Source organism: Staurois parvus, unplaced genomic scaffold (genome assembly GCF_062004578.1).
Source record: "Staurois parvus isolate SC_StPar_1 unplaced genomic scaffold, SC_StPar_1.0 ptg000024l, whole genome shotgun sequence".
Taxonomy (NCBI): Eukaryota; Metazoa; Chordata; class Amphibia; order Anura; family Ranidae; genus Staurois; species Staurois parvus.
In genome coordinates this window covers 289,172-316,529 of record NW_028317820.1, presented here as the reverse complement: position 1 = coordinate 316,529, position 27,358 = coordinate 289,172, and the positions used below count along the sequence as shown (strand labels likewise).

At 46.3% G+C, this 27,358-nt stretch overlaps 1 protein-coding gene across 1 annotated transcript in view; it reads left to right on the top strand.

Moving 5' to 3' along the window:
• The window catches only part of LOC149472048 (uncharacterized), a 119,671-nt gene extending 96,526 nt beyond the window's left edge, over positions 1-23,145 (top strand). Inside the window, 3 exon segments of the mRNA XM_089693190.1 lie at positions 105-413; positions 14,752-15,099; positions 22,772-23,145. Coding sequence (XP_089549316.1) covers positions 105-413; positions 14,752-15,099; positions 22,772-23,145 — 1,031 coding nt within the window.
• The last annotated feature ends 4,213 nt before the right edge of the window (positions 23,146-27,358 follow it).

Sequence of the window (27,358 nt, the reverse complement as noted above, 5' to 3'; positions counted from 1 at the left end):
TAGGCTTCAAGTCTGCATAGCAGTTTTTTTTTGAATATTGCTCAATGTGACTAATGAATTTAGTATGTTTGTTTCACTATTATAAATCTTTAATGTCTTTCCAGCTAAACCAAAGGTGAGGAAGCCAATAAAAGCCTCTCTGGGCAGTGGGGTGGTAATATTGTCTTATGTATTGGAGAACTTCTATCCCAAACACATCCAGATTCAGTGGTGTTACTGGTCAGGAGGGAAGCCGGGACATTGCCCATCTAAGGAGACAAATACACCTAATTTAAATAATACATTCAGTGTTATGAGTGGATGTGCCATCCCTGAGAATCTCTTACACCATCCAGACTGCAGAGTAAGAATGACCTGGAGACACGAGTCCATGGAGAAGGAGGAATACAAGGAATTCTCTATAAGAGACAAAGGTAAGAGAAATAATAATGGATAAATGCAATGCATTCCTTGGACGAAGACTCATCATAAATCCGTGAGCACCCCTCTATCAAAAAAGAGTCATACCATTAACAAGAAATTTTTATTGAGGGGTACCGGACTACACTGCTTGTATCAGAGGAAACAGAATTACAGATGGTGGTTTAGTGGTTAGCAGTTCTGCCTTGCAGCAATAAGATCCCCAATCAGGACACTATTTGCATGGAGTTTGGAGTTTGCATGTTCTCCCTGTGCTTGCATGGGTTTCCTCCCATTCTCCAAAGACTAAAGGTCAATTGGCTCCTGTCTACATTGGCCCTAGTGCAGGGGCGGACTGACAACTCATGGGGCCCCTGGGCAATAGGGGATCATGGGGCCTCTGTGTCCTTGCCCAAACTCAAAAAAGCCTATGAAAAAGGTACTAGGGGCATCTCATGGGGCCCCCTACTGACCCCGGGCCCTCGGGCAGTTTCCAAATGGTCAGTCTGCCCCTGCCCTAGTATGTGTATGAATGTGAGTTAGGGACCTTAAGATTGTACGCCCCTTGAGGGCAGGGACTGATGTAAATGTACAATATGTAAAGTGCTAAGTAAATTGTTAATGCTCTATAAATACCTGTACTACATTCATAATAAAACCACCCATTGCCAAAATACCAACACTGTACAATACGATTAGCAGAACTTTTAGGCCTCATGCACACTAGGCTCTTCTGAACGTTTTTCTCCTGAATGGAGAAAAGCACCGTTAAAAACACGCCTAAAGCTGCATGTTTCAAATGTGTTTAGATGCATTTAGGTGCGCAAAGTGTTTGGGCTTTTATTCATTTAATTGGCCAGAATATTAACCCCTCGCCCTCCAGAGGATTTCCCCCCTTCCTGACCAGGCCATTTTTTGTGATACGGCGCTCCGTTACTTTAACTGACAATTGCGCGGTCATGCAACGCTGCACCCAAATAAAATTTACATCCTTTTTTTCCCCCCACAAATAGAGCTCTCTGTTGGTGGTATTGGATCGCTTGTGCATTTTTTATTTTTTTACCCTATAAACAAAAAGACTGACAATTTTGAAAAAAAAAACTATATTTCTGACTTTTTGCTATTATGCATGTCCAGTAAAAAAATTAAAAACATCAAATTTCATAATAAATTTAGTCCAAAATGTATTCTGCTCCATGTCTTTGCAAAAAAAATACCAATACGTGTAAATTATTTGGTTTACGTGAAAGTTATAGCATCTATAAATGGCGGTATATATATGCTGGAATTTTTTTTTGTTAATACTAATAAATGTGGCGATCAGCGACTAGTGGGACTGCAGAGGGCATTCTGACACTGGGGGAGAACTGACTTGGTGCCACTGACATCCCCAATGACACCAATACAGTGATCAGTGCTAATAAAAAGCACTGACACTGTACTAATGGCACTGGGCAGGAAGGGGTTAATATCTGGGGCGATCAAAGGGTTAACTGTGTGCCGTTTCACAAACTGTGCTGTGTGTGTTTTACTCTGTAAGCACGCTGCTTTGTATTTCTCTGCTATGCATGCTGGTGCTGACAGGGGAGAGATCTGTATTGTTTACATACAGACCTCTGCCCTGTTAGTGTTCCTCTGTGATCGCCGGGTACCGGTAGGGAATCTCCGGCCGGGACACAATGAGCATTAGCTGTAGCCCCCAAGGGCTGCGTGTGCGCTCCCTACCCGGAAAAACAAAATCTGTATATATAAATGATTTTGCGCAGCCCCACCGCCCTGTAGCAGTAGTTCTGTTATAGGGCAGTTGTGAAGCTGTTAATTTATTCCGGCCATTGAAATGAATAAGCTTCCCAGTGCTCAACAAGCCTAGTGTGTAGGCACATTTACACACCCGTTGCCAGGGCTTAGACCCTATGACGGAGGGTAGGCAGGACAGAACACACAAAGTAGATGGCAAACGCACAAAGCTTTATTGAGGCTAAAAAAGGATGACAGTCACTCAATAGGGGGGTTTGCAGGGAGGGTGACACTCGCCGGTAGGGGAACAGCAAGGAGGGGCTAAAACACTTGTAGCCCAGTACGGCGGGCAAAGAAAAAGTCTCTGTAGCAGATTGTAATCCAACAGGGGGAGTAGGGGGGTCAACACGGGAACAGTTCAATTAAAACAGGGAAATTCATATGCTCATGGATCCGACAGGGTGCCTGGTCTCCCAGGGATAAGAAAGTAGGACACAGGTACCTGTTGGGGTCCGGAATAGGCGAGTGGCCTCTCCCTTTAGGCTGGCAGGCAATCTACCCCTAGGCTTGAGGTCTCAGGCAGCTGGCAGGTAATCTCCCCTTAGCTGGGGTCTCAGGCAGGTGGCAGGCGATCTCCCCCTAGGCTTGGGGGTCTCAGGCAGGTAGCAGGTAATCTCCCCTTAGCTTGGGTCTCAGGCAGGTGGCAGGCGATCTCCCCCTAGGCTTGGGGGTCTCAGGCAGGTAGCAGGTAATCTCCCCTTAGCTGGGGTCTCAGGCAGGTGGCGGGCGATCTCCCCCTAGGCTTGGGGGTCTGAGGCAGGTAGCAGATAATCTCCCCTTAGCTGGGGTCTCAGGCAGGTAGCAGGTAATCCCCCCTTAGCTGGGGTCTCAGGCAGGTGTGGGCAATCTCCCCCTAGACTTGGGGGTCTCAGGCAGAGTCTGGTCATGAGGGTCCTGCCACAGCTGGGCTCCTTCCATGACTGCACAGCGGAATGGATGGTTGGAGAGCCCTGCATCAGCCTCTTAAGCTGATGCAGGACACTCTCCGGTCATCCTGGCAACTGGGGATGGGGGCGGCGTGCCTCGTTGCCCGGCAAAGAGGCACGCCCCCTGGACATGGGCGGCGCTCTTGTGAGCGCAGCCTTTGTCCGGAGGCATCCGCAAGCGCGGGAACTCCTCATGCCCACACTGTGGATGTCTGGATCGTGTGGCAAACATCTCTGCAGGGGGTTTGCACCTCTCCACAGAGAGGTGTGAACCTCGCTATCCTGTCCTCTCCGGCCTTGCCAGATGAGGATAAGATAGTGGCAGAGGTGAGAGGGGCCGCACCTCTCGTCCTGCGCGGCTCGACTTCAAAGAGCCACGGCCGGACAAAAGACAACAGGGGGTCACCTCAGATGCGGGCCAGCGGAGGGGGGAGAGCACCCACTGTGACAGGCCCCTAATGGGGGACACTAGAACTACACTCGCTAATTGCCTAGGTTCTAGCAGGAGTTTGCTTTCATGTGAAAATCAACATGAACCTCTTAATACCAACATGACACAAATATGTGACCCCACTGCACTGGGCTTTTTGCCGTGGGGCCGCATATTTGCATATCTGCCTGTGTGCTGGGAGTACGCTGCACAGTGCTAACGATCTGGACCCGCAACTCCCAATTCTGGATCACCTGATTGCTGTGATAGCCTCTCATTGGATATCACAGTGATCAGTCACTGTGAAGCCCGCCCCCGTGAATGGAATGGAGGACAGAGATACATTGGGGTTGATTTACTAAAGGCAAACAGGCTGTGCACTGTAAGTACGGTGAAAGTGCAGTTGGTCTAGATCTGAGGGGAACATGCAAGGGAAATTAAAAAACTGCATTTTTGCCTGCACATGATTGGATTAAAGAAATCAGCAGAGCTTCTCCTCATTTCACAGTATTGTAAAAGGATTGCCATCCTCTCAAAAAAATTTTACTGACAAAACATGGAAAATTTACTGACAGCACATTTTTACTGACAACCTGAAAAATTACAGAACTCCTATTAAAAACGAAGGCAATCAATATTTAAATAGCATAAACACAATATGGAAACACTGATAATAACCATACTAAGTAGTTGGCCTGGTTTACACTTAAACAGTCAACACAGCAATACAAATTATCAGCCCACCTGGGATGCAGTTGAAAAACAATTTCCGCTCTGCATGCCACTGAGAGCAATGGGCATGATGGGATTGCATCTAGCAGTGGCAGTGGCTTAAAGGAGGACAATTAAATAGAACTGCCCCCTGACCACCTTCCACTATCTGCTTAGTTAATGTGAGGGACCCCTGGACTGGAAGATGTAATATCTATCCCATGGAGGGGCCCCAACATGGCCATGGATAAGAGGGTACCACCTGTCCTCCTGTACAGGGCCCAGGCTGGCAGGGGGACCCAGGGAGCTGGATGAATAGAATGTGGGCAGAGGGACAATTACTAGAACCGATCCCCCTGTATGGCTCTCTGCAGCAGCTGAAATCCTGCTTCTTCTCCTCATCCTCCTGCTGGCATTCAGCTGCTGCAGAAAGAGCCTTACAGGGGATCAGTTCCAGTAATTGCCCCCACCGCACCCATCACCCTCCTTGTGCACCATACATTTCCCCCTGCTGCCCAGGCCCGCCTGTGTGCCCCCACCCCTGCATTGCTGCTGGCTTCCCTCCTCTCCTTCATGACGGAGACTGTGGGAAAGGTCTGGTAAATATGTCACATTTACCAGCCCCTTCCTTTCCCGAATGAACACAACAATCGGCACCAATTTCACTGGGTGCATTCATAACTGAAGCATAGTAAACTGTTTTTTAGGGGTTTTTTTTAGGTGGTCCTGTCAAATTGGCTGTATGGGGCCCTGTGGTTTCTAACAGCAGCCCTGGTCCCCAGGGATTAAAGTAACAGTCCCTCTATGGAGGGGCCCCTGGACTGGAGGTGACAATCTCTCTATGGTAAGGACCCTGACCTGAACATGGCAATCTCTCTATGGAGGGGCCCCTGAACTGAAGGTGGCAATCTCTCTATGGAGGGGCCTCTGGCAGGAGGGGACAATCTCTTTATGGAGGGCCCCCTGGACTAGAGTTAGCAGTCTCTCTATGGGGATCCCTTCATAGAGACTGCTATTTTCAGTATAGGGGCCCCTCCTGTTGTAGGATATTAGAATGGGGATAGTAAATCAGTGCAGAGTGCAGTGACAGCAGTACAAGAACACTGCCCCTCACCCCAAGGTGTACAGGTTAAGGTGCCCCGTATGTGGTCTCACCTGAGCTGAATTAGCTGGGCCCATTCCTGTTCTCCCCTCCTCCTCCACAGCAGACACATGCTGGTCACAGCCTGGCCATGTGGGCACAGGGCAGCTTGGGGTTTTGCTGCATGGTGAAGGGATTGGACACAGTGGGGGCTCAGGATCGGACAGCAGGGGCCTGTGCCCCAGACTCCCAGCACAGCAACAGCAGGGCCTCCAGTGGAAGTGAAGCTCTGCTGTTGGGGAGAGGCAGAGGACAGATCACTCCACAAGGCTGCAGCCCAGACTAGAGGAGCAGTATCGGCAAATGCTGCCAACTGCTCATTCTGCTGCCAGCACCTGCCCAATGCTCCCAGCGTCCTTTGGCAGAGGTGCCTGCCAGTACTCCATTAAGTAGCCCTGATTTTTACTGACATATTTTAACATTTGCAAAAATCATTGATTTTTACAAACTTTCAGTAAATCTACTGATGGTTGGCAACCATGCTCTGTAACTACGTGATCTCTCTCTCTGAGAGGCCCCTCTACATCGCTCCTGCGACTTCCAGACTAGGTCTCTAGGTACCTGTGGACCCAAAATGCAGGGAGTGGACTGCTAGTGTAGGGAACAAGCACAACACCCTTTCACTACCAGAATAACAGTCATACAATGTGCTGTGGACAGATGAAACAAAATGGCAGCTTTTTGGTAAAGCTCATCATTCTACTGTTTTCAGAAAAAGCAATGAGGCCTTTTATGAAAAGAATCCAATCCCTCCAGTCACACATGGTGGGGGTCACTGATGGTTTGGGGTTGCTTTGCTGCTTCAGGCACTGGATGTCTTGACTTTGTGCATGACATTATGAAATCTGAAGACTACCAAAGATTTCTGGGGTGCAATGTTGGGCCCAGTGTCAGAAAGTTGGGTCTCCGTCAGAGGTCATGGGTCTTACAGCAGGACAATGACCCAAAGCACATATCAAAAAGCCCCCAGAAATGGTTTCAGACAAAACGCTGGAGAGGACTGAACTGACCAGCAATGAGTCCAGATCTCAATCCCATAGAACTCCTGTGGAGAGAAACAGCAGTTGAGAAAAGGAACCCTTCCAATCTGACAGACCTGGAGTGGTTGGAGAAAGAAGAGTGCTCCAAAATTCCTGCAGAGAGATGGAAGAAACTCATTGATGGATACAGGAAGCCATTGACTTCAGTTATTTTTCCAAGAGGTGTGCTACCAAATATTAAAATTGAGGGTGCCAATCATTTTGTTCAGTCCATTTTTGGGGTTTTGTGTGGAATGTGTCAGATTTGGCTTTTTGTTACCCCTCTTTTTTTTGTGTCATACCAATACAAACAAAAATAAATAAATATGAGAATGCCTTAACATTTGTAATTGCAACAATTTTCTGGGTGAAGTGGTGCATTATCTGACAGAAATGCAGGGGTGCCAATATTTTTGGCCATGACTGTATGAGCGCTCAGACACCTGAAGCATATGAAGGTATGTGAGCTACATTTTGGATGTGGCGATTTCTGCCTCTTAGATTTCAACAGGAGCAGCTGAAAATTAGAATTTTTCAAGCCTAAACAAACATCTCCTCCTCCTAGTAACCAGCTTTTTCCAGTGAGTAAAACAAAGACTGAATATGACAGAACAAAATGCGGAAAAGCACACATTAAAGACAAAACAACATTTTTTTCAATTTCTCCTTTGAACTCTCACACTCTGGTTTAAATGCAGCCTAACTTGGAAATGGTATTTGGCTGGAGTTTTTGGTGACTGAACAGATAGATAGAAGAGAGGGAAGCACAATGATGAAATGCTAAAGATCACATAAGGCCAGCAAATGTTTAACTATTTCCAAAAATTAAGTTCATACCTTAAAGCTAAACTACAGAAAAACTAAGTCTTCCCTTGCTGTGGGGCTGACCTTGCAATGCTAGTGTTAAATACTTGATTAGTCTAGGTCACGGGTCTCCAAACTTTCTAAAGAAAGGGCCAGTTTACTGTCCTTTGGACTTTAGGAGGGCTGGACTAGATCCAGTGGGAGTAAACAAAGCCCAATGGTTGGTGTCAGTGGGAGGAATAGTGCCCCATCGTTGGTGTCAGTGGGAGGAATAGTGCCCCATCATTGGTATCAGTGGTAGGCATAGTACCCCATCATTGGTATCAGTGGGAGGAATATTATTATTATTATTATTATACAGTATTTATAAAGCGCCAATAGTTCGCTCAGCGCTGTACATTACAAAGGGGGACAGAACATGTGACAGAACAATACCAATACAATGCAAAACATGAAGGGATCGAGGGCCCTGCTCCTTGGAGCTTACAATCTAGGAGGGAGGGGATAGTGGTACAGGAGGAGATAGCTGTGGGGGATGGAGTGGTAGGAAGAGTGGAGGAGGTCGGCAAGTTAGCAGGGGGTGGGGTAGGCTTCCCTGAAGAGATGGGTTTTCAGGGTGCGCCTAAAGGAGAGGAGAGTAGGTGATAATCTGATGGGTTGGGGCAGGGAGTTCCAGAGGATGGGTGACACCCTGGAGAAGTCCTGGAGGCGGGCATGGGAGGAGGAGACCAGGGAACTAGAGAGAAGCAGGTCTTGTGAGGAGCGGAGTGTGCGTGCTGGGCGGTACTTGGATATTAGGTCAGTGATGTAGTTCGGGGCAGTATGGTGGACAGCTTTGTACGTCAGCGTTAGGATTTTGAATTTGATCCGTTGCGCAATCGGAAGCCAGTGGAGGGATTGGCAGAGGGGGGTGGCGGAGACAGAGCGGTTGGAAAGGTGAAGGAGTCTGGCAGCTGTATTCAGGATCGACTGAAGCAGGGATAGCCAGCGGCGAGGCAGGCCAGTGAGGAGGGAGTTGCAGTAGTCGAGTCGTGATATGATGAGGGAGTGGATGAGCTGTTTAGTGGTTTCTGGGGTTAGGAACGTGCGGATTTTAGCGATGTTGCGGAGGTGGAGTCTGCATGAGTTTGTTAAAGATTGGACTTGGGGTTGAAAGGATAGGTTGGAGTCCAGAATGACACCAAGTACTCTGGCCTGCAGGGCGGGTTTGATGGTAGCGTTGTTGGATGTGACAGAGAAATCAATGGGGGGTGGTGTCCGGGCTGGGGGGAAGACAAGAAACTCGGTTTTGGAGAGGTTCAATTTAAAGAAGTGGAGCGACATCCAGTCTGATATGTCGCTCAGTAGGTGTGTGATTCGGGCTGAGACCAAGGGGGTGAGGTGGGGGGTTGAGAGATAGATTTGTGTGTCGTCGGCATAGAGGTGGTAGTTGAAGCCGTGAGAGTGTATGAGTTGGCCAAGGGAGGAGGTATAGATGGAGAAGAGAAGGGACCCGAGGACAGAGCCTTGAGGGACCCCAACAGAGAGGGGGAGTGAGGGGGAGGTGGTAGCATTATAGGTAACGCTGAAGGAGCGTTGTGACAGGTAGGATGAGAGCCAGGAGAGAGCAGAATCTGAGGCCGAGGGAGTGTAGTTTTTTGAGGAGGAGGGGGTGGTCGACTGTGTCGAAGGCCGCAGAGAGGTCAAGGAGTAGGAGCACTGAACAGTGGCCATTAGCTTTGGCGGTTAGCAGGTCGTTGGAGAGTTTGAGTAAGGCAGTTTCGGTGGAGTGTAGGGGACGGAAGCCGGACTGTAGGGGATCGAGGAGGTTATTGTCGTTGAGGTGAGAGCATAGGCAAGTGTAGACTAGGCGCTCGAGGAGTTTAGATGTAAATGGGAGCAGGGAGATGGGTCTGAGGTTGTTCGGGTCATTGGGGTCCAGGGAGGGCTTTTTAAGTATGGGGGTGATGTGTGCATGTTTCAGAGGGGAGGGGAAAGTACCTGAGGAGAGGGAGAGATTGAAGATGTGGGTGAGGGAGCGTAGGATGGAGGAGGAGGAAGGTCGTAGGAGTTGTGAGGGGATAGGGTCGAGGGGGCAGGTGGTGAGGTGGGCATCAGAGAGGATCTTGGAGACTTCCTCGATGGTAGTAAGGTCAAAGGTGCGGAGTGTGGGGGGAGCTTCAGTATGAGGAATGAAGGGTGGGGTGGAAGAGGAGGTCAGAGCAGTGGTGGGGCCGTGGGAGAGGGGTGATGAGGGGGTAGCTGAGTGAGGGTGAAGGGGGTTGGAGAGAGTTTGAGCAGCGACGAAGTCCCTGCGGGTTATGTCGAGGGGGAGGGGGGATAAGGGGGTAGCTGTCAGGAATCAAGGAATGACCAGAAAGGTGTGGACTGACAGGGAAACACAGGTTTCAGGTATAGTATAATACAGGTTATTAGCCACCCAGATATATATATAAACGCACAGTGAGCAAACCAACCTTCCACTAATCTTTAGGAGGTGCAGGAACACAGACGTAGTCAGGGCTGGAGAGGTGGAACGGTCAGGCCGGCTGTAGGGTTCTGTAATGACCATTTGGTGGTACCTCTAGCGGTCCTCAGGGCAGGATTCCCCAGGGAGCGGAGTCTAAGCCCCAGTCTGCCTTTTCACCAGAGCCCCTGATGGTGGGGATGGACTTGGCGCAGGACTGAGACCAGGTCGCGGCCCCTGAGTACACCTGCTAGTGGTAGAGGGATCCGCCAGAGGTATGTGCAGGTACGGCTGGATCCGTGCAGGATGGATGGATGGCAGAGTAGTTAGCGTGGTCAGACAAGCCGGGTCGGTAACGGTGGAGGCAGATCAGTACAGAGCAGCAGGCAAAGAGTAAACGGGTCACAAGCCAAGGTACAGCAACAGGAGGTCAAACAGCATAGGAGTAGGCAGAAGAATAGTCAGGGATGAGCCAGTAGTCAGAACAGGAGACGGTCAACAGAGATCAGGATCAAGCCGAGTCAGCAATGAAGCAGGAACACAGGATACAGGTACAGAGGCTCATGGGAAAACATACACCAAGGCCCAGAGCACAGGCCTGGTCATGCCTTATATACACCTTTCTGCAATCAGCCCCAGGTTTGGCTCATTGTGAGCTTCTGGCTGCTAAGAGCACCCGCTGGTCAGCTCTGGTACTGCAGCCCACACGGCAGGCGAGTCCCACCACCAGTGCTGAGTCCATTCCTGACAGTAGGTGTGTGAGAGGGGACGGGTTGAGAGGGTGTGTGAGTTGCGGCAATGTCCTTGCGAATTGTGTCAATCTTTGTCGTTTGAGGGTTTTGGTGTGATCAGTCTGCCAGGGCTGGAGCGGTCTGGGTCTGATGTTGCGTGTGGTTAAAGGCGCTAGTGAGTCAAGGGCTGTTGAGAGTGCATTGTTGTAGGCGGTCATAGCCAAGTCGGGGCAGGACAGGGGGAGGATGCGGTCGTGGAGTTGATCAGCTGCAGAGTGGAGGGGGCAGGGTTAAGGTTGCGGAGGTTACGGCTGGTAGTAGTGTGACATTTGGAGGGGTAGGTGTTGGAGGACGAGGAGATAGAGAAGGTGATCAGGTTGTGGTCAGAGAGAGGGAAGGGGGTGTTAGTGAGGTTGTGGGGAGCGCAGCGATTGGAGAAGACAAGATCAAGGATATTACCGTCGGAGTGTGTGGTGGATTGTATGCACTGTGCAAGTGTAAAGGACGAGGTTAAGTGGAGGAGACGGGCTGTGTCCGGGTTGTCGAGGTTGACAGGGATGTTGAAATCCCCAAGGATGATGGTGGGTAGCTCAGAGGAGAGGAAGAAGGGTAGCCAGGAGGAGAAGTCATCCAGGAAGCGGGGTATGGATCCAGGAGGCTGGTATATCACAGCAATCTTCAGGGGGGTTGGGGAGAATAGTCGGACGCAGTGGGCCTCGAAGGAGGAGAAGGATAGGGAGGGGGGGTTTGGGAGGACTCAGAAGGTGCTCTGCGGTGACAGGAGCAGACCAACCCCACCACCTTTACGACCGTTAGGTCTGGGTGAGTGGGTCCAGGTGAGACCTGCGTAGGAGAGTGCAGCAGGGGAGGTAGAGTCAGTGGGCTGGATCCTGGTTTCCGTGATCGCTAGGAGGTTGAGGGAGCGGGAAACAAAGAGGTTGTGGATGGCGGTAAGCTTGTTGCACACCGAACGGGCGTTCAGGAGTGCACATGAAAATGGGGGGGAGATTTTAGGGAGCAGGGGGACAGATACTAAGTTGCGGGGGTTGCAGTAGGACGTGGAGGCGGGAGGGTGTTGTGCGGGTGAGGGAGGTGGTGGAGGGCCAGGATTCGGGGAGATGTCCCCCGTGGCTAGGAGGAGAAGGGTGAGAAAGGTGGCATGGGAGCGGGATGTGCAGGAGCGTGAGAAACTACTAGTGGAGGTGTTCGGGTCAGTGGGAGAGTGGAGTAATAGGAGGAGGTGGTGGGTGCCATAGAGGGGCGAAGGAAGCAGTGAGGACACAATATACAATTGTTTGGGAGGAGCAGAGGGATATAGTGAATGGATTTTGGGAACGGAGGAGAGGAAAATGAGAAGGAGGAGTGGAAGAGGCATTTTGGGGAGGTGAAGAGAGCAATAGTAGGGAGATGATAGCAGTGAGGGGGGAGATGTACAAGTTTTGGGGTGGAGCAGAGGGGTAAAGAAATGAGATTTGGGAACAGAGGATAGTAATATGATGAGAAGAGGGGGTGTATTATATAAAGGTACACGGAGTGGGTCTCAGGTATGTAAGAGATGTTTCCCAGGGTGTTTGCTTGCAGTCTTCCAGCATGCAGTAGAGCTTCTTGCTGTTGTTGTGTCTTCCTGCTGCTTAAGTTCAACTGCTGTGTTTAACTGCTTCGCACTCCTTCTAAGCCGCACTCAATCTGAAGCAGCACCCCCATCAGAGACTGTGCCCCCCATCAGAGATCTCCCCCATGAGCTGATCTAAATTTATAGGGAGATGCTCAAATGAGCATTCTACTCCACCCCAATTAGAAGCTGATAAGGATCACATGAGTAGCGGGGGATGTTTCTCTCCGGAAACAGACACAATCATAAAACGGGTGCAGCTGGAGGTGAGGACTGGTCAACATATACACAAATATAAATACACCATTTGTTCTGAATATAGCAGGAGTCAATGCGTTTTGGAGTTAAGAGTGGAGGTAGGAGAAAGGTGCATTTACCTGTGAAAGTAGAGAATAGTGTCCCATCATTGGTATCAGTGGGAGGAATAGTACCCTTTTGTTTGTATCAATGGAAGGAATAGTGCCCCATAGTTGGTATCAGAGGGAGGTATAACGCTACATTGTTGGTATCAGTGGGAGGAATAGTGCCCCATCATTAGTGTCAGTGGGAGGAATAGCGCCCCATTTTTTGTGCCAGTGACAGGAATTATGCCCCATTGTTGGTGTCAGTGGATGGAATAGTGCTCCAAGAGCCCAATAAAGGCAAGCAGAGGGTCCCATCCAGCCCCCCGGCCGCAGTTTGGAGATGTCAGTGGAAGGAATAGTGCCCTTTCTATGGTGTTTGTGAGCAGAACTATGCCTCATTGTTGTTGACAGTAGGAGATATAGTACCCCATCATTGGTATCAATGGAAGGAACAGTGCCCCATCATTGGTGTCAGTGGGAGGAATAGTACCCCATCATTGGTATCAGTGGGAGAAATAGTGCCCCATCATTGGAATCAATAGAAGGAATATCTCAATTCACAAGTTGACTTTTAAATCCTACATTCCTCCAGTATAGGAGCATGCATCACAAGTATGCCAGAAATTAGAATAAAAGGAGTAAAGGCCCCATTTAGATCAACTGACTTCCACTATTTTTCTACAGCTCCACCTTGACTCAATCTAACAACCATAGTGTATGTCTTTGCTTGGAGCAATTACTTGATAATTGAAAACTTGAGTCTTTCCACCTTTGTTCGATACTGTGATGGCATAGAAGATGATAAACTAATGTACAGCTAAACTCTGGGAAAACGAAAATTCTTTTCTAGCAGTGTGGCTGCACTTACACTACATGGGTTAAATGCTCATTTATATCTAGGGGATGGGTACAGCAGTTTCAACTACCTGATCTTCCACTCTTGATGGCTCCTCTGCACTGCTAGCTGATACCTGCAGCATCTTGTCTCCTACACTCCGGTAGTCTGAGGTCCTCTGACCTCATCAAGACCAATGCAAAGACCATAGTGGCCACCTCTGTTTCATAGGGGAGCACTTTCTTCCAGGGGAGCAGAGGATCACCAAAAAAATACTCTGATTGGTTCTGATCACTCATTGCGTTCATTCAGGAAAAGAAGAGGCTGGTAAATGTGAAATATTTACTGGACCCTTCCCTCACTCTCCATCCTGGAGGATCCAATTGTGTGCTTGCAGTTGCTGGTGGGAAGGAGAGGAGGGGGGCTGGCAGCACTGCAGGGGTGGGAGCACACAGGAGGAAATGTATGATGCACAGAGAGGGTGATAGTTCAGTAAATGGGCAATTACTGAAACTGATCCCCTGTATGGCTCTATGTGTAACAGCTGAAAGCCAACGAGAGGGAGAGGAGAAGAAGCCGGCTTTCAGCTGCTGCAGAGAGAACCATACAGGGGATTGGTCCCAGTAATAGCCCCCCCCCCCACTACCACCATGCTGATCACCCTCTCTGCCCACAGCTGATTCACCAAGCTGCCTGGACCCCCCTGCTAACCTAGGCCCCGTAAAGGGGGACTGGTGGTACCCCCTTAACCACGGCCCTGTGTGTGAGGCACAACAGTACTGTCGGATTGGTCCTGCAGGATCCTGGGACATGTGACGTGACCCAGGAGGTTGAGGGCGAAGAGGAAGGGAGCAAGATGACGTAATTTTTGCCTAGGTGAGAATTGCAGAAGTGGGCAGAGGAAGAGGGGGAGGAAGGGGATGAGTGGTTCTTTCATTTTTAAGTCAAAGTGGTTCTAAAGCCAGAAGATTTCAAAGAAAGCATGAAGGTAAAAAACCTTCTGTGTGCCCACAGCCCCCCTAATACTTACCTTAATCCCCTCTCGAACCAGTGATGTGCACGAGAGCCTAAGTTGTCCTGGGACTCCCTCTCCTCATTGGATGAGAAAGCAGCAGAAGCCATTGGCTTCCACTGCTGTCAATCACAGCCAATGAGCCAATGAGGAGTGAGTGGGGGGGGTGGGGCTGAGTCACGGCTCTGTGTCTTATGGACGCAAAGAGCCGGGCTTGAAAGTGAGCATGCACCAGTGCCCCCACAGCAAGGAGCTTGCTATGGGGGCAATGGTGAAAGGGGAGGAGCCAGGAGCACCAGCGGGGGACCCAAGAAGAGGAGGATCCAGGCTGCTCTGTGCAAACCTATTGCACAGAGCAGGTAAGTATAACATGTTTGTTATTAAAAAAAAAACGAACCTATAGTACAACTTGAAAGTCCACTTTAAGTATAAATGGAGATTGTGAAATAGACTTTTATTTCAGACCTCATCTGTACATAATTTTTGTTAATTCAGTGAGTGTAGCGCACGGTGTATATATATATTTACTTTTTTACTTGTGTAGACTATTCCTGGAAGCCACAGGTGGATATATCAGTCCCACCCCTGAGGAGCAGTGAAGAAGCCACCATACAGTGCACAGTAACAAAATACTTCCCGAATGCTGTGAATGTGAAGTGGTTGAGAAAAGACAAGAAATCCAGAGAAATGTATCCTGTGTCTTCAGATGGGACGTACAGAATTACGAATACTCTACTAGGGAGACAGAATGACAAGACGTATGGGTGTAGATCGTGTGTGACCTTCTCCCCGTCTCTGGAGAGAGATCAGGGTGTGGAATATATCTGCAGGGTGGAACATCCCAGCCTGGAACAGCCAACAGAGAGGAGTACAGGAGCTCTGCAAGTCACCGGTGAGTACCACATAGACTATAATATGAGATGAGTGAGCAGTTTATTGCTGGTGTAGAGAATCACATTTCCTGTATTATACTGCACTGCATCCATGTCTTTGTGTAGGTACAGTAGGTGTCCTCTGTAGTACTGCATTGGACCTTAGGAAGAAAAGTTTTTTCCGGCCATATTTTTAGGTATCCTGTATTGCATTATTGTTCCAACACCTGTAAAGAACAATCCACACAATTTATGTACAGTGTAAATACAATTTTACAAGATTGTCCAGTAACCCCCATTGTCAATAAAAAAGATAATTAGTACCAGTCATTAAGAGATTTTATTGCAGTCACTATTTGTGTAGGACTAGATATTGTACAGTCCCGCACCACCATTGTGACAGTACTTGAATTTGGCAGTAGGTGACCATGTACTGGCAATAGGTGACAGTGTACAAATTACTGGCAGAAGGTGACCATTTACCAAATACTGGCAATAGGTGACAATGTACCAAGTATTGGTCGTAGGTTACTATCCTGGTAATAAATGACAATGTATTCAATACTGACAATAGATGACCACATACCAAGTTCTGGCAATAGGTGACAATGTACCATGTACTGCATTGTGAGAGGATGCTGTGCACGCATTACCTAGAAATTCAGGTCTATTACTGAGCTGTAGCAAAGCAGAGTGGGGACAGTTGGCAATATAAGGCCTCCTTCATATAACTATCAAAAATGACCCCTGATGATGAGCTATAGCACGAAACACGTATGTTTCGGATAGTATGTAGGTTGCTGGCTACTGTTTGGTTTTAAATGGCCTTTATGTGCTTTGTGCAGAAACTTTAATAAATGCTACACCATGATAGATACTTGTGGCTCCAGTTTGTGAGCATTTATCCGGTATAGCTCCGGTATTCATCTTTCCGTCCTGGATAGTGGTGCTCTAACCAGTGTTGCAGCCAGTGAGGAGACATCTTAAATGGACCACAACCTGAAGATCAGTAGAGTTTCCTGGGCTATACCACTAAGTGCTTTTGCTGGGTATATCCTTGCAGCCATATTTTCTGGTGAGTGCAGAGTGCTTGTGGTGGTGATCGGCACAGTGGACATGCAAGGTGTTTGTTCATCGGTCCACTTAATAGGGGCGAAGATTGTCTGCACTTTATATTAACAGGCTGTTTTTTACATTTATTTATACTTACCTGTTATACATGAAATTGACGACCTGTCACTTTAAGGAATTGGACTATTGGTGGATGAATTGCACATTTAACATTTATTTTTGCATATGATGAATAGCACTTTATTCGTTATATTGCACTTTTGTTTAGTTACATTGCAGGCACTGCACATATTTGTATATATTGGTTAAATTTATTTCATCTTTACTTTCAATTTTGGAGATTTGCTTTTCTCTAATGTTAAGATTTCTTAATATAGTGCTAGAGTACAGAATAGTGAGAATGTTAGGCGTTGATTTGTGCGCTTTGCAAAGTGCAGTTTCTCCAGAAGTTAGTAAATGAGGTAAAGCTCACTTTGCAAAGAATACCCAATCACATGCAAGGAAAATTTAGGAAAACAACATTTTTGCTTGCACATACTTGGCTGGTGGACGTCAGCAGAGCTTCTGCTCATGTACTAGGCTATGCAGGAATTGCACTTTGCAAAGTGCACCTTCTATTTGCCTTTAGTAAATCAACCCCTATATCTGTTCTTTACTGAAGAGGTTAAAGTAAAACAAAAAGTATGTTTCAAACAAAAACAAAGATGTAACTTGCGAGCCACTCACTGCTATTACAGAATCGCAAACATACAACACATCCTCTTTAAATGTGCAAATAATTCAAAAACATAAAAATAATATGTTGCGCTCCTTCTTTGAGTATTAAATCAATACATATTTCCAATAAATATATAAAAATATATAAAAAAGAGTGGACAAAAAATGTTATTAGCCTGTCATAGGCTAATCTGGAGAGGGCACCTGCTAAGGAAAGGAAAGCAGGAGTTAAGCAGTATATGAGTAAGATCGCAGCAGGAATAGGAGACGGGAAGCAGCCTGAGAGGGACCCACCACTCTTCATATGGTGCAACAAACATCAGTCCCATTGAGTGGACAAAAAGCGTCATTAGCCTGTTACAGGCTAATCTGGAGGTGAGCGTACATCTTATACTCACTAAGGAAGTCACCTGGAATTATTGATTTGAATCACTGGGAAAAGTCACATATTTTTTTCACTGAAGACTGATTAATTTTTATATATTTTTTTATAAAATATATTTTTATGTATAATGAGCACGGGATGACATTTTGATTTCACACAATTATCTGATTTTCACAAGTTTATTAATATTGATTTTTTTTTATATATATATTTATTGGAAATATGTATTGATTTAATACTCAAAGAAGTAGCGCAACATATTATTTATATGTTTTTAAAACAAAAAGTATGACCTTTTACTCTTGATGTAATCAAGATGAACCTAGGATTTCCTTAAGCTACAGAACCTAATATTAAAAAGGCTTCCTCATAGTATTCTATGTATAGCTGAAACACGTTAGAATTTGTCTTAGTGTATTCATGTCATGTAGTCAATAAAGAGTAACCAGAAGAGCATACTGGGTTGCCAGCATCTTTTTGCTTTGGAATCATTATATGGGGAGTTGGACTTCCCAGCTTGTGCACTGGTCTTCTTCATGCTTTCTAATGTATAGCGGTTGAGCTTGGGTAAGGTTCTTGTTTGACTAAAATTAAAAAAGAGCTGATAGTTAGTTATTATAGCAACCCCCTATCCCTGGGAAGATAGGAAGGACTCCCAGGTACATGGGCTAGCATTTCAATTCTTACAATGAAATCCTGGACACTTTGTGGGGTAAAAGGAATTTGGTCCCATTTATTTCAGACTACATCAGAGAGTTTATTAAAGTGCAATAGGCTCAGGAGGGAGGGTTAGGGTACAGGATACCCCAAAATAGGCAAATAATGGTGCCAGACCTGTCTAGTAGCTACAGTCAATAGATCTCTAAGCCAGGCCTTGCAATCTGTATTAGTAGACAACCAGGCAGCAGACTTACCTCTTAAGATGAGCAAGTAGAACTTCCTACAATGTCCACCAGAAGCAACTTATACTCTGTTCTCCAGGACACTATTCAGCAGGAAAGTTTTTTCTCAAAATGTTCCACACAGGCAGCCATGTTCCTGCTTCACTCCCTCTTAATGTACTCTCCAACAAAGCAGCTTGAATTCTATAGGCCCCAGGCTCATGCCTCTCTTAAAGTACGGACCCTCCTCAGGATGCAGACTTGTAGGACCAAATCCTCCAACACCATCTTCTCTCCTGGAAACAGCCCATGAGGCAAGGATCTCCTCTCCTGACAGGAGCCCAAGGCCTTGGACCCTTCTGGAAGGTCATCCAAAATCCTTCTCCAGGATGCACTGCTGTCAATAAACATCTTAGAGGTTTGTCAGAGGGACATACATAGTCATAACTCAGCAACATAATAATACACAGCAAAATATGGTCCAGGGAGCCCAACCATCCAATGCAGTCATGAAGAGGTGCCACCATAAACATTTAGGCAGGGTGTAATCAAAAACAGAAATACACAACAACAAAAAATAGGCATAAACACCCATATGGCTACCTCTTCAAAAAGTTTATTGTATAAAATGCATCTCAGGTTTGTGAACTCGCTCCCCACCAAACCAAGAAAGCAGTACCCAGGTGAACTGTCCAGCCCCAAAGATTGTCAAACTCTATGGGAGGGTGACATCTGCTGCTGGATTGTGCACCTAGAAGACATTTATGGCAGTACACGCCCAGGGATCATTGCCCAGTTTGCATTCCGGGCATTCATCCCTGGGTGCATATACCCCTAAACGTTACTACCGCTAGGTGCACTAGTCTGCTCTGTCCAGCTGCTGCAGCTGTCAGCCTCTCATGGAGTTTAACAGGCTGCTGGCAGTGAGGCTGGATAGTGCACCTAAAAGAAGAAAAGCGAGCGCTAAAACCATCAACAGCTAATGCACCTATAAAAGGCAACCAAAAAACAACCTTCCAAAGTACTCAAATAAACATATAGGTGCAGCGCTAGAATATACAGGGTATCCCAGAACTGTATAATGCACAATATGAGATTATTATACAGGTCATAAGTGGCAAGGTGCAAGCAATCACAGTAGGTGTTAATAAAGTGACAGTAGTGAGCACACAATGGTGCTAATGAATCAATCAATATTGCACAAGCGTCCACAAATAGTGAAGCTCCAAAATTGGTCTCAAATAAGTGCTCCAGGTAATCATCCAGGTGGTGTGTTGTAAATGTGTTAAGATTACGCACTCACCAGATGCGCAATCAGAATGTGCATTTGCATGTATAGTATCAGCCGAAGGTCCCTTTAAGAGTATATGCAGCCAGGTCTGGTCAGAAAACCTCACTTCCCCTGGGTCATCTGCCTCCACTCAGCCATCCTCCGGAATGGGCTCTGTGATAGTATTGGCTCATATAGAGCCAAAAAGAAGGATGCGCATAGTGTAGTATTCTTTAACATAGCTCAATTATTCTGGTTAGCATAGATAAACACATATAACACACTGACTGTCTGTGAATCCAAAAAGATGGCCGCCGGACCTCCTCGTGGTCACGGTGGCGTGACGTCACTGCATACGGCTCCTCCTTGACGCCTTTCGTGCTAAGCACGTATTCATAAGGGGTGTGCTTGTACGCAATGTAATGTAAGCAGTCTATTTATAGCGGACACGGCGCGTGCGCACATCGTGTCCGCCATTTTTTTGAAGTCCGCGATGTCTGCACACCTGTGCGGGCGCCATCTTTCAGTGTATATGATGCATAGGTATTACACAAACAGCCATATCAAAGCGGCAGATCATGCTATAAAAATGACAGACGCAATTGCGATAACTGGATACTCAAAGCCAGTTTTTAACCAAATATAACTGGGCTCTTTATGGCTCCCAGCCTGGGGGAAGCGAAAACTTCAATGAGTCAAAATATACTGGATTGCGCCATATTACAACACCATGATCTGGAGTAAGTGTAATAGTCATCATAGACACAAATTTACAGACCATTAATTATCATGAATATATTTGTCGATGAAGGTCATGGCCATTTATAGCATAATCAGATGAAATAGTAACTTAAAACATAATATGAAAGATATTAACATTATATGAAAAATATTCTGATAAAAAACAATCAAAACTTTAAAATAAACTGTAGTGCCCAATAAATAGAATAGAATTACCCAGATAATATAGAATAGTATAGCATGAATAAAAGAAAGAATATATACAGTATATATATATATAAATTTAATATATACATATAAAAAGCACACAGAAATTCATAAAAATGTGCAATGATGGCTATGTGGAAGCACATAAAAATGGAGAAGCACATAAAATGGAGATGTGATCCATGGGCAAAAATGCAAAATGAATGTGCTAAAATAGGTATATATGCATGTGTATGTCTAAAATTGCATATAAGTTATCTAAAAGGCAAAGGTGTAAAATGGAGATGTTTAAAAGGCTAAAAGTGGGAAAAAATGTAGTGGACTAGAACTCAACTATTATCAATAAAACAATTCAGATCCATATCTATGTTGAGACCTTTCAGATAGAAAGTGCCCATCTCGTATATCCACTTTGATTCAAGTTAGGAGACTACTCTCTTCTTATTAGTCCCCCTCCAGTGCGTTTTAACAATATCAATCCCCACAAAAGTTAGGGAAGAAGGGTCCCTATTATGGCAAAACCTGTAATGCTTAGAGAGCGCATGACCTTTAAAGCCTCTCTTTACATTATATATGTGCTCCCTTAGCCTGTCCCTTAGCCTTCTAGTAGTGCGCCCAACATACTGCTTCCCACATGGGCACCCTAATAAATAAACAACAAATCGACTGTTACAGGAGATAAAGCTGTCGATGTTGTATTCTCTGCCTGTAGATGAAGATGTAAATGAATTTATTCTCTTCTTCCGTTGGTTATTGCACAAACATATAACACACTTGTTGCGTGGAAAGAACCCCTTCATATCAGAAAAAAATGTAAGGTTAGAAGGTGGGTTCACAACATTAGGTGCTATCTTATTCGTTAATGCCATAGTCCTCCTGAATGTAATCTCAGGCTTGTCGGGTAAGATTTTAGCTAAAACCAGATCACCCTTTAAATTTCCCCAATGCTTATTAAAAATCCTGGAAATGGTTTTATGTTGGACCGAAAAAGTAGTGATAAATGGGCATACTTTTGGTTGTCTACATTTAGCCCCATTATTCAGAATATCATCTCTATTAGTATTAGCCACAGCTTCAAGCGCTTGGTTGAGTTCCAACTCATCATAGCCTTTTTCTAAAAACCTTTCTTTAAGTATATGGGCTTTGGAGTAGTAGGTGTCCAAATTAGTACAATTTCTCCTTACTCGAAGGAAATGGCGCTTGGGAATGTTGGCCAACCAGGCTGGATGGTGGCAGCTGTCTATGGGAATGTAAATATTTCGATCCGTACCCTTAAAATATGATTCGGTGACAATTTTACCCCCTCTATTCAATAAGGTTAAATCAAGAAAGTTAATCTCATGAGGACTATATTCGAAGGTTAATTTAATATTCAAATTATTGTTATTAAGGGTACTAAAAAATTTTAAAAGCTTTTGTTCATCTCCATTCCATAATAAAAAAGATATCATCTATGTAGCGCCTATAAAAAGAGAGCTCAGGCCAATCTCTGGCATAAATGATATCTTCCTCCCACCTATTTGGACTCCTTGCAGTTTTCACTTCCCCCAGGCTGGGAGCCATAAAGAGCCCAGTTATATTTGGTTACAAGCTGGCTTTGAGTATCCAGTTATCGCAATCGCGCCTGTCATTTTTATAGCATGATCTTCCGCTTTGGTATGGCTGTTTGTGCAATGCCTATGCATAATATCCACTGAAAAAAGGGACCTTTTGGCTGATACTATACATGCAAATGCGCATTCTGATTGCGCATCTGGTGAGTGCGTAATCTTAACACATTTACAACACACCACCTGGATGATTACCTGGAGCACTTATTTGAGACCAATTTTGGAGCTTCACTATTTGTGGACGCTTGTGCAATATTGATTGATTCATTAGCACCATTGTGTGCTCACTACTGTCACTTTATTAACACCTACTGTGATTGCTTGCACTTTATTTGCACCTTGCCACTTATGACCTGTATAATAATCTCATATTGTGCATTATACATTTCTGGGATACCCTGTATATTCTAGCGCTGCACCTATATGTTTATTTGTGGACAGTGCACCTGAAACACCCAATGCACATGGGGCCTTATTCAGCTATGAAGAGAAATACTTGCCAATGACCAATTACTAGGCATTACTGCTCTCCGGTGGGTTCAGGGAGTCCCCAGCCTTGTGTAAGCTCCAACCAGGGTAAGCAGGGAAGTATTTTCTCAGCCTTCTGCCTTACCCTGCACTGGTTCTCTTTCAGATGGCAAGCTATCTCAGGCTCTGTATAAGAGCAGTATCGTTAAAATGTAATGTGCATGCTTTTACTGTATTGTATTTCAGGTGACTGTAATTGGTATCTTGTGTGACTTTGTTGTTACAGCCCCATAGCAGCAGAAACCATGTATACAGCACCGACAGTATCATCCTGGTGAATAGTTCCAGTGCCCCACCATCCATCTCCACAAGATGTGTCTATTATAAAGGATCACGAACATCTGCCTCACCGTCCAACTCCACAGAATGTGTGTAACATAATGCAAAATCATCCTGATGTTCCAGCATCTGAGTCTTTATACCCACAAGAAGTGTATAATATAATGGGTTACCAACATTACCCTTTTACTCAAACACCTGAGTCACACCATCTGCCTGTACAAGATATTTATAACATGGTGGGTCATCCTATTATTCCAAAACCAAAAAGGCATTGCAGTCCACTTCTAGATGATGAAGATGAGGAGATGGATGTTGAAGATGATAGTATTGTACACTATAATGTGGTTTAGCACAGAGAAGAACCTGGTGAATAAAAATGATGATGAGATGTCCACAGATCACTCCTTAACTACATACATGCACAAGTAACCAGGAACAGATTGGTTTCCAATTGATTGGTACAAATTATATTCAGATACCTTTGTCCCTAGATTTCGTTCCTTATATGCCTACTGTTTTGCTCATGACATCCTACCCTCCTCTATGGTTGAGGTACATGTGCTCCTTATCCCTAAACCATGCAAGGACCACACTCAATGCTCCTCTTATCGACCCATAGCGTTCCTTAATGCAGATCTAAAATATTTATTTAAAACCTTGGCTACTAGACTATCCATGGTTATCTCTTCACTTGCTACTGTTGATCAAACAAGCTTTATGCCAGGAAAGTCCACCGATACTACCCTTCACAGACTTTTCACACATTTGCAGGATTCCCATGCCCAGATTGGCAGCAGCGTGTTGGTGTCGCTGGAAATTGCCAAAATGTTTGATTTAGTGGATTGAGGATATGTGAGGCTAGTGTTGACTAAGATGGGTTGTGGACCTAAGAATTGCAAGTGGATTTCCCTTCTCTACAGCCAACCTAGGATGGTCCTCAAAATTGGTAGTTCCAACTCCTTTTCCTTTGCCATAGGTAGGGGAACTAGGAAGGGGTGCCCCTTGTTCCTCTTCTAGTGTTCAGGTGTTCCAATCACCTCCATGGCCACTGGTGTATAAAATCAAGCCCCTAGGCATGCAGACTGCTTCTACAAACTTTTTGAAAGAATGGGTCACTCTCAGGAGCTCAGTGAATGCAAGCATGGTATCCTACTAGGTTGCCACCTGTACGATAAGTCCATCCGTGACATTTCCTGGCTATTAAATATTCCATGCTCAACTATTAGTGGTATTATAACAAAGTAGCAGCAACTGGGGACAACAGCAACTCAGCCACCAAGTGGTAATCCACGTAAAATGACAGAGTGGGGTTAGTGCATGCCGAAGAGCACAGTGCGCAGAAATCTCTAATTGTGCAGAGTCAATAGCTAAAGACCTCCAAACTTGGTGGGGCCTTCAGATTAGCACAACAACAGTGCATATAGAGCTTCATGGAATGGGTTTCCATGGCCGAGCAGCTGCATCCAAGCCTTACATCACCAAGTGCAATTCAAAGAGTCAGTTGCCGTGGTGTAAAGCACACTGCCACTGGACTCTAGAGCAGTGGAGGCGTGTTCTCTGGAGTGATGAATCATGCTTCTCTGTCTGGCAATCTGACGGACATGTCTGGGTTTGTTGTTTGCTAGGAGAACGGTGCTTGCCAGACTGCATTGGGCCAAGTGTAAAGTTTGGTGGAGGGGGGATTATGATGTGGGGTTGTTTTTCAGGGGTTGGGCTTGGCCCCCTAGTTCCAGCAAAGGGAACTCTTAAGGCGTCAGCATACCAAGACATTTTGGACAATTTCATGCTCCCAACTTTGTGGGAAGAGTTTGGGGATGGCCCCTTCCTGTTCCAACATGACTGCGCACCAGTGCACAAAGCAAGGTCCATAAAGACATGGAGGAGCCAGTTTGGGGTGGAGGAACTTGACTGGCCTGCACAGAGCCCTGACCTCAACCCGATAGAATGCCTTTGAGATGAATTGGAGCGGAGACTGCGAGCCAGACCTTCTCGTCTGACATCAGTGCCTGACCTGACAAATATGCTTCTGGAAGAATGGTCCAACCTTCCCATAGACACCCTCCTAGACCTTGTGGACAGCCTTCCCAGAAGAGGTGAAGCTGTTATAGCTGCAAAGGGCGGGGCCAACTCAATATTGAACCCTGCGGACTAAGACTGGAATGCCATTAAAGTTCATGTGTGTGTGCTACACGTGTTTGGTTAGCAACCCTGGTGAATACCTTCTCTTCTAAGCAGGCTTTACTGTGCTATGCAGAACTATAAAAAAAAATCTGGCTTTACCATTGCTGCAGAAGAAATAAATATTTTTGAAAAACTCCAGAGCTTCAAGTTTAATGGTGGCTTTAACATATTTGTCCACCAGGTTCATAAGATCACCCAGTGCCATGGCCTCACAGATGCTGGTATACCTGTATATGCCATCTTCGCTCTCTTGCATATCACTCTTGATGCGTTCCTCCATAATTCATTTGTATTGGCCATGTCATTTGTCTGAGTCTTCCCAGGTCACCACAAGATCTCATGGATAAAAGGCATGAACATTCAGTTTAATAGATCGATGTCCAAACGTAATGCGATCTATAACTGGTCTTCCTAAAATGTTTAAGTAATCATCATCAAGTCAAGGAAGATCATTTGCATTCATTGCTGGAAAATCAGCCATGTAGTTTTTAGCACAGATGGTGATTATATACCCTAGTGGCCTGTCACACTGAAGCTCTCTGTAATCCTCCACTTAGCCCAACTCTAGTCCTCTCTGTACTGTTACATCAACCCTAACACTAATCCTTCATGTAACCCTCCCCGTAACACTAACGCCCTGCCATCATATAAAATCTCCATGAATCCCCAACATTTACATTTATACTAATCAAGGATTTTTTTTTTCAGAGAATAGGTACTCCTCCCTTTCTGAGTCACCCTTGTTTCTGCCTCCTACCCACCTCTGAGCACCATCCCTTGGTTCCACCTCTCAGTACTGCCCACTTTAGAGAATACAGAACCAAGTATATTGTTGTGCTAAAAAATTTGGAATTTTTTAGTGATAACTAGAAAAGCAGTAAAATATATCCCCTGCAGCCAGCAACAATAGCCCCCCTGGCAAAAACTGAGCCCCCCCCAGCAACAATAGACCTCCACGCAACAATAGACCCCCAGCAGCAACAACAGATCTCTAAACCCTGCAGAAGCCAGCAATAATAGACCCCTCCCTCAACGGTAGGTCCCTCCCAGCAACAAATGACCCCCCCAGAAACATTAGTCCCTCCCCACTCAAAAGCAGATTTCCTCCGGCAACAATAGATTCCCTAGCAGCAAGCCTCAATAGACCCTCTAGCACACCCCAGCACTCCTTGCCATTACATACATCACGTGCTGGAGTTGCTGGAACTGCTTTCCCCCGTATTCCCGCTGAAAAAAAGCCCTGATACCCTGAAACCATCTCCTTTACAAGTAGTCTTTGTCCGGCTGCTTTCTCACAGGAATACGTAGCAAGCTTCTAGGCTTCTAGGCACATAGGGGTTGATTTACTAGAGGCAAATAGGCCTTGCACTTTGCAAAGTGCAGTTGCACTCTACAAGTGCAGTTACTCCAGAGCTTAGTAAATGACGTAACTCATCATCAGCATCTCTGTGCTGAGTTCCCGGGTCTGTGCACCCGCTGTGCCCATTATGATGGGTTCCCACATCCCTGTGCTGAGTTCCCGGGTCTGTACACCCGCTGTGCCCATTATGATGGGTTCCCACATCCCTGTGCTGAGTTCCCTGGTCTGTGCACCTGCTGTGCCCATTATGAGGGGTTCCCACCATCCCTGTGCGGAGTTCCCGGGTTTGTGCACCCGTTGTGCCCATTGTGAGGGGTTCCCACCATCCCTGTGCTGAGTTCCCGGGTCTGTACACCCGCTGTGCCCATTATGATTGGTTCCCACATCCCTGTGCTGAGTTCCTTGGTCTGTACACCCGCTGTGCCCATTATGAGGGTTTCCCACCATCCCTGTGCTGAGTTCCCGGGTCTGTACACCCGCTGTGCCCATTATGAGGGGTTCCCACCATCCCTGTGCGGAGTTCCCTGGTCTGTACACCCGCTGTGCCCATTATGAGAGGTTCCCGCCATCCCTGTGCTGGGTTTCTGGGTCTATACACCTGCTGTGCCCTTTATGAGGGGTTCCCACCATCTCTGTGCTGAGTTCCTGGGTCTGTACACCTGCTGTGCCCCATTATGAGAGGTTCCCGCCATCCCTGTGCTGGGCTTCTGGGTCTATACACCTGCTGTGCCCTTTATGAGGGGTTCCCACCATCCCTGTGCTGAGTTCCTGGGTGTGTACACCTGCTGTGCCCATTATGAGAGGTTCCCGCCATCCCTGTGCTGGGTTTCTGGGTCTATACACCTGCTGTGCCCTTTATGAGGGGTTCCCACCATCTCTGTGCTGAGTTCCTGGGTGTGTACACCTGCTGTGCCCATTATGAGAGGTTCCCGCCATCCCTGTGCTGGGTTTCTGGGTCTATACACGTGCTGTGCCCTTTATGAGGGGTTCCCACCATCCCTGTGCTGAGTTCCCGGGTCTGTACACCCGCTGTGCCCATTATGAGG